The 7,705-nt window shown below is 59.9% G+C and overlaps 1 pseudogene across 1 annotated transcript; it reads right to left on the bottom strand.

Moving 5' to 3' along the window:
* Positions 1-2,821: 2,821 nt before the first annotated feature.
* Positions 2,822-4,882, bottom strand: LBRM_28_2130 (annotated as a pseudogene). Its single transcript has one exon. A coding segment is annotated over exon 1 (2,061 nt).
* Positions 4,883-7,705: the final 2,823 nt, after the last annotated feature.

The raw sequence follows: 7,705 nt of genomic DNA on the forward strand, positions 1-7,705 counted from the left end.
AGGAAACGTTGGAGTAGCATGTACATACAGTCGAGAAGACGATAAGTCTTCCAGAGCACAGGATAGATCGTGGGCTACATCTCCAAGTGATGCCTTTCCGCGCCACTGGCTAGTGCGCCGCGGCCGACTGCGGACACGCAACCGTCGTAGCTACGTGTGGTGCGAAGGAGTGGAACGACACACGCCCCGGCAAGGATACAAAGCCGTGCAAGTCACCCCAAGCTTCACAGAGATGCCGCAGACCTCCTCGACGTGCGCGAGGTGAGTGCAAAGAAAGATACCGTCCAGGGCTTCGCTTCTGCGCTTCGTCAGGGGGAGAGGGGCTTCGGCTCCACACGATCGCCGTGGCGCCACTGTCGCCCGCGTGGAGAGTGACGCCCCTTCTCGAGGTACAGCCGTGCATAATCAATGTCAGAGATCCAACCCCCTCCATCTGCCTCCTCCCTTCCCTCCCTCTCAGTCACACGGGCAGCGTGCAAAGGACGCGCGCGCCAGTATGTTCTGTCTCCAGTAGCCCACATCCATATTTTTCCTGTACTGGATCGTGAGTCCCCAGCCCACTGCAAGGAGGAGAGGGGGGCAGCGACCTATGATTTGCGATGCCACGAGAGCGACGCCTGTAGCTTGAGAAAGAGGCGGCACCCCTCACGGAGCTCCGCATGGCCCACTGCTTTGACTTCCGAGAGTGTACGGAGCGCCTGGCCAGATGTAACCGCGATGGCTACTGCCTGTGTGTAGCGACATCGCCGCCAGCACTCCTGCGCCTCCCTTTTGATCGGTTGTATCGACCCCCACCACCGCACAGAAGTGAGATGCGCAAATCAGGACATGCATGAGTTGCAGCGGCAAGGCGTGCCTGCCCTCCTCCACCGCCTCCGGCGTTTTCAAGTCCGCCACGCTGTTCGTGTTACCGCTGTCGCCAAGGTAAACAGCACCAATCACCACGCCATCCTGCTGCACCTAGTGCTGATGATCAGAGCTCTCCATGTACGATGGCGCTTCGGCACTGCCGCGCCGTCGACGCCTCCACGTGCGGGTGAGTCACATGATATGTCAAGTGTCGGCGACCACAAATGTCCAGATCTCAACGCTTCCACCGAAACGCGGGAAGGTGGCTACTGTACGGGGTGGGCATATTCTTGAGCATGTCAAGGGCTTCGCGATAGCCGTGACCGTCATACAGGCACACCGAGAGGTCCGCTGTTGCCATCATGCTAGTGTGCGGCGCGTCCATCACTCAGCTACGGACGCACTGCGTAAAGTGTGCATGCCGTAGTATTTGCAACATGAGGACTCAACTAAGCACTGATGGTGGCGAAAGAGAAGACAAAAGACAGCGCTAGAGATCGTGAGAGCAGGTAGAGCAGGCGGAGGTGGAGAGAGGCCTGGAAAAGGCTGCTCGCAACAGCACAAGAAACTGAGAGAAAAAAAAAACGAAAGAAAGAGAGCAAGAAGGAGAAATCCTACCACACGTAACAATCCTTCGAAGAGCACCCGCCTTCTTCCCACCCCCACCCACCCTGCGTGTCGATGAGCTTCGAGTGGGAATGGGCGCTTGTGGTATGACGTGCCTGTCAGTCTGTGTGTTTACGTGAATAAGAGCCTCGTCGCACGCACGAGCGTCGTCAAAGACGAACTGGGGGAAGGGAAAAAGGAGAACGGCAAGGATCCGCAGAGACCGCCCAGAGCACAAGTATGCGCCTACATGCGCAGGGGCAGGGTCGCGGTAAACATGCATGCATGAACACCCATGAAGCAAGCAGGAGGAGGGGGAGGAAGAAAATGGTGTACTGTGCCCTGCCTAAGCAACTTCTCAAACGAGTACTACTCCCGCATACGAAGATAGCTGTGACTGCGCCTCTGTGTGTGTTCACATCAGGTGCTGTGGACTCGCAGTTAAGCTAGACGGTCGCGCTGAAAACAGCAACAGTCGCTCCTATTTCGTTGGTTTTTCCTGTTTGATTTTTCGGTGAAGGCTATACGAAGGTGAGCGCGGTGCAGCCCTACGCGCGTCTCTCTGCGTGTGACCACCTCTACGCATCTGTAGACGTAGGTGTGGGTTTGCTTGACTGCCAACACAGACACGCACGCCATTCCCTCAACTTCACGACGCTACTCACACAGGAGGAGGGAGTACGAGGAAGAAGGTAAAGACAAAACAACAGAAGAGGGGAGAGAGAGCGTGTGTGCAAGAGGTCCCGTGGCCTCCCGCTCCCTGCCTTCCTCAGGTCCTCTTCGCTTCGCTTTATTGCAAGTGCGGCGCATGTGAGGGCCAGGAGACTCCAAAAGGAGTGCCAAAGAGGGAAGGCGGTGAGGGGGAAGAGTCTGCGAGCACGTGATCGGCGAATCAGGCATTGCGCCGCTACACACACGCAGACGACGCACAGAGGGGGGGAGAGGGCTCCCAGGGACAAGGTCGTTAGCGAAAAGAGACTCGAATCAAAAGAGCGGCCCCAAAACAAAATGATGAAGTCATATGGGAGGGGGGAGGGGGGGCAATGGGTGAAGCACATGGAGAGACAACGAACACGAAATAAATAAACCAACGCTCGTATAGTAGGGAGGGAAACAAAAGAAAGGCGCGCTGAACGTGTGAAGTGTACCACCTCGGCGCATGTACATCGGCATACACAGACATGTACATACACACACGCGCTGGATACATATGCGGACCCTCTCCCAACACATGAGCGCGTTGAGAGTAACGATGCGCGCATGCTATGGTAAGGAAGGAATGCGAAAGGAGGAGATAGAGGAACTCCCCCTGTCTGTGCGTGTGTGTGTGTGTATGCCTGGCACTCGGCTAGGGGGTGGGCACAGTTCAGATGGCTTCCCGACGCACACGGCGGAAGAGGTTCTTTTCAAAGACTTCCTCGTCGTTGTACGTAGCCTTGATAGTGGACCGAATGTAGAGGTATTCAGCATCGCAGTGCTGCGTGCTCGTAATATTCACATCCGTGACACAACGCGGCCGGTTGACCTTGACCTTCTGAGTAACAGTGTAGTGCGCCGAGAGCGGGTCGCGATTGCTGAGTGTCAGCTCGCGGCGCAGGTTGTGCTCCAGGGTTGTGTCGATGTCATCGAAACGGAAGATGCCCTCGCCGAACACGCCGCCGACGCCGCTCGTCACGCATGTCCAGGTGTCTCGCACGATGTCATATGAGACGAAGCGGTCCACGTAGCCGGGCGATATCACCGTCATGGGTGTCGAGGCCGCCACCTCTGGAATCGGATCAGGACCAGGGACAATGGCGGCGCTTGGGTGGAGCACCGGCAGAAGGAAGACGGCCGTCGCGGCGTCCAGCAGCAGCGTCGTGTTCGCCGGAGAGCACCAAACCATGGGCCAGTAGTTGTTCGCGAGCAAGAGCGAGACACTGTGACCGGCCGGGACGCAGTAGCCGCAGAAGTCCATTTTCACTGTCACCTGCACCGCCTGCCCGGGCTGCACCAAGGCAATGGCTCTGTCACCCTCGGGGCCGCAGTGCACCAGGTTCTTCATGCCATACGTGATGCGGGTGGCCGCCCCGCCTGGCGCAATATCACACAGCTGGGCGAACAGCAAGCCCTTCGGCTGATCGCAGGTCAGTCTCACAGAGAAAGTTGGCTGGTCGAGGATGTCCATAGAAGCCGTGAGCGGGGCTGAGGTGTAGGTGACGGCCAAGCCGTTGTCGATGCGCTGGTCACCGGCCGTCTCACCCAACACACCCGCGCCCATCCACTCACCGGACATGAGCCCATGATTCAGTGGGGTGCGCACCATTACCGTGCAGGTGGCCATGTTGGCGCCGTCCTTGCTTATCTCTGTCAAGAACCGTTGGGCTCCGAGGCCGTATGCAACCGTTGGCGCCTCAGCGTTCACCCACTTGTCCATCGCCACCCACTTGCCAGGCGCCACCGGCTTGCTCGTGCACGGCGGCAGCGAATCCTCGATGTAGGCCTGGAGCGCCGGCCAGCTCGGCACGTTGTTGTCCGTTATGCCCTTCATCCAGTAATCTCACCAGTCCGTAGCTGCGCGCAGGAAGTTCATCTGAGGTAGCGGCGTGCCGTCCTGCGGGTACACGTGCGCCCACGGACCACAAATAGCCTTGCAGGGCACCTTCAGCTCCTCCAACAAGTGGAAGAGGGCGTTCGTGTACGAGTCTGCCCAGCCATCGACGAGCAGCACCGGTACCTGGATAGAGCTGTAGTCCTCCTGAATCGACCCCTGCTGCCAGTAAGCGTCGTACCGCTGGTGCTCAGCCCAGTCGGCGGCGTTCAGCGTCATCTTGCCCAGCCGCTCCAGCCACATGTCCTTCCAGCGGTCGCCGACAATATCGCTGTCGGGAGGACAGGACAGGAAACCCTGCATGAGGCAGCCCCACCAAAAGTTGTCGTTCAGCAGACACCCACCCTTCCAGTGGATATCGTCGGTAAAGCGATTGTGTGTGAAGCCGAGCACGACGATGGCACGCAGCGCGGGAGGACGGCGAGCGGCCACCTGCAGTGAGTTGAAGCCACCCCAGGACCTACCCATCATCCCAACGTCACCGGTGCACCATGGTTGCTTGCTGATCCAGTCAATCACTTCGAGAGCGTCGTCCTGTTCCTGCTTGAGGTATTCGTCAAGTAGTAGGTCATCGGACTCGCCAGCGCCGCGCATGTCAACACGCACTGAGACGTACCCTTGGCCGGCAAAGAAGCCGTGCATCAGCTCATCACGGGTGCGGGTGCCATTGCGTTTCCTGTACGGGATGTACTCCAGAATGGCCGGATAGCGCTTCTCCGAGGACGCGTCCTTCGGCATGAACAGCCGGGCTACAAGACAGATTTTATCCTTGAGTTCAATGTAGATGTGCTCCACGAACCGCGTCGGGTGTGGAGAATCCAGGCAGACGCGGCGCATGATGACGTCAAGCGGCCGATAATGAGAGTGTGTGTGGGGAAGAACGTACCACGAAAGAAAGAGCAGCGCAACAAGTGAATATGAAAAACTGAAGAGCCACTCCAACCATGACCGACTTGCTCGTACCTCGTGTCACAACACGCGCAAAAAAGCAAGACCGGACAGCGACAACAAGTACGCGCAACAGATTGAATAGATGAAAGCAAACGAAGGCACCACAGCCGTACGTCTCCGTGCCCACACTCACGCAGGAAAACCAAAGAAAAAGAGGGAGAAGAACGAAAGGAGACACAACACGAGTGGATGAACGACGGAAAATGAAAGGAGGGGCTTAAGAGCGCCGTTGAGGCATGGGAAAAAGATGCGCGCAACAAGCACAGGGCGTAGGTCTCGCGCCAGACCTGATGCGTGCGCTAATGGCCTCTACTCTCACGCTTTCACGTTTCATATTGGATCTTTTGCTTCGCAAAACAGCGGACTCGATTCCCCTCGCCATCGCGCTCTTACGCCCCCACATCCCCTTCTACACATACGTGTGTGGGTGTGGGGGGGTGTGTACGCCCGCCTGTCACCAAGCGCAGGCCAGCTGGTGAAAACGTTTCCTGCCCTCTCTAGCGCGAGATCAAAGGGAAGACGAGGGGGTAAGAGGAAGAAGGCAACCGGCTGGGTTGCGGGGTTCCATCCCGCTCTTCGAGCCTGGCATATGGCCCATGTCACCAATCGTGTGGGTCGTGGCCGGGTGGGGAAAACTGATCTCCGCGCTCCGCTCTCACAGAATGGTGGTGTATCTTTTCGAGGACCTCTACAACAGCGCAGCGTCCACCCCTCCTTACCCATCGCGTCCCACCTGCCCCCGGGTCGCTAGCCGGACCCCGTTCGCTCTGGCATGCGCGGTCGCGCATAGAGGGTCGAGCATTGACGCATGAGCCTCAGCATCAATCCCATGACCGCGTGCCTAGCCTTTACGGAAGGCGGAGAGGCCTGCCGTGCTGTCGAGGTATGGGTGTACTGCTGCCCCCTCATCAGCGCCGTGAACGCCGAAAGACCACAGTGAGCCGCGCAGGGGCTTGGCCGCGTTCATGCTACCCGCGTCTGACGCCCCCAGCCGCTACCGGCAACGACCGTCCGCCTCGTATGTCGAGGAACGCATACCGCTCCCCATCCTCGCGGCGCTGCCCATGCATGAAGGTCGCACTCAGCGGCAGGCGCCGGAAGATGCGCGCTCGGCGGCAAATCCGCCCACGGGGCAGAGAGGAGGCCGCGTGGCCGCTTGAAAACCAGGCGGCGCGTCATCGTAAGAAACCCACAAAATGTGCAAGCAGGCACGTCCAGGACTCGGGCAGCAGGCCAAAGGCGTCACACGAACCGCCCGTCCTTCCCGTGGCAGTTGCTTGATCGCATCAGCTCTCTGTTGGGAGCACGTCAGTTCTCCGACACAGCCTGCTCCAAAGCTGCCGTCCAACAACACGCCAGCAAGCCCGTGCCTATGGGAGACGCCGGTCCCGTTGCTGCTCAAGGTGTTGTCGGCCGTTCTCGCGGCGCGTCGAGTCGCCTGCAGGGCGGTCCCCACCGCCTGTGTCGACAACTCGTCAGTTGGGCGCCGTCGATCCACACGCTCACGTGATCGCTAGAGGTGAGTCGCCTCGCACACACAGAGGATGGCAGGCCAGTGCTGCTGCCACCATCTGCATCACCGCTGGTCTAGCGGTCAAGTCCGTTGGGTGCACGTTCGTCGCTGATGCACGGAGCCGCCTCTGGCTCGCAAGCTAAAAAGCGCCCGCAGGTGCAGGGGAAGAAGCACCTGCAACAAGGACGCTGTCAGCTCCGTCACCCCTCCACACTCGTCGAGCACGAGCTCCCGCGGCTGCGTAACGATGCTCTTTTCCAGCCAGCGGCTGGCTTGTCGCGGCCAGAGGGGAACCGCCGTCTGAGACGTCCCTTCTTCTCTTCCACTACGGTGAAAGCCGATCCGAGGAGAGGGCTCGGTGCCGCGCTCGCCTCCTGCGCACCTCGTGTCGTGTACACGACGAATGCGGGTGCGGCATCCCCCGTAGGGCAGCGGCCATTGCTGCGGCGAGTCGGCAGGCGGGCACTGCTGTGGGGCGTGCGCACGCAGTGCGGCAGTCTCAGCTCGCACCTCACACAAGGCAGTGCGGTATTCCGGAGCCGACACGACCTCGTCGCACAGTCGGTTGTTAGTCGCCGAGGAGACGCTGGCAGAGCCGCCACAGGTCGCCCTCGGTGTGCTCCAGCCCGCATCCGGGCTCGTGGAAGGCAATGTAGGACTGGAGCGTCCTAAGCCCCTACAACTCGTCCCAATGCAGCGGGCAGCTCTCTTCGCTCGCCCGTCCCTCCGCCAGGCAGAGAAGACTTTGAGGCGCCCCTCCCATGGGGCCCCCCACGAGCCTCCGGTGGTGCCGCACCGATCGAGGGGCGCGTAGTCCTCATCAAACTCGGCGAACGACAGAGCGGAAGGGACTCCACGTAGGATGGCGAGTCCATCCCTAGGTGGGATGCGGGGATCTTCGCACTAAAGCCCCACCGGGACAGGCCCGGCTTGTGGGGGGGATCGCCAGCGTGGCGCACACAATGTGGTGTGAATTGGCCATTGCTGGAGATGCAGTCGTGCGGCCGCCTGTGCTCCTCTCCTCCAGCGGGGGCTCAGCTGAGCCCACTCACTCGCTGCGGGAAAGGGGGAGAGAAACGCGATGCGCCGCCACCGCCCCTACGCACAGCTCTACCGCACAGAAGACAAAGAGAGGGTAGCAGAGACGACGTGCGTGCGCTCATCGCAAGAGCACGCGCGCTGCGTGCTAGCCCATG

Source organism: Leishmania braziliensis, chromosome 28, assembly GCF_000002845.2.
Source record: "Leishmania braziliensis MHOM/BR/75/M2904 complete genome, chromosome 28".
Classification (NCBI taxonomy): Eukaryota; Euglenozoa; class Kinetoplastea; order Trypanosomatida; family Trypanosomatidae; genus Leishmania; species Leishmania braziliensis.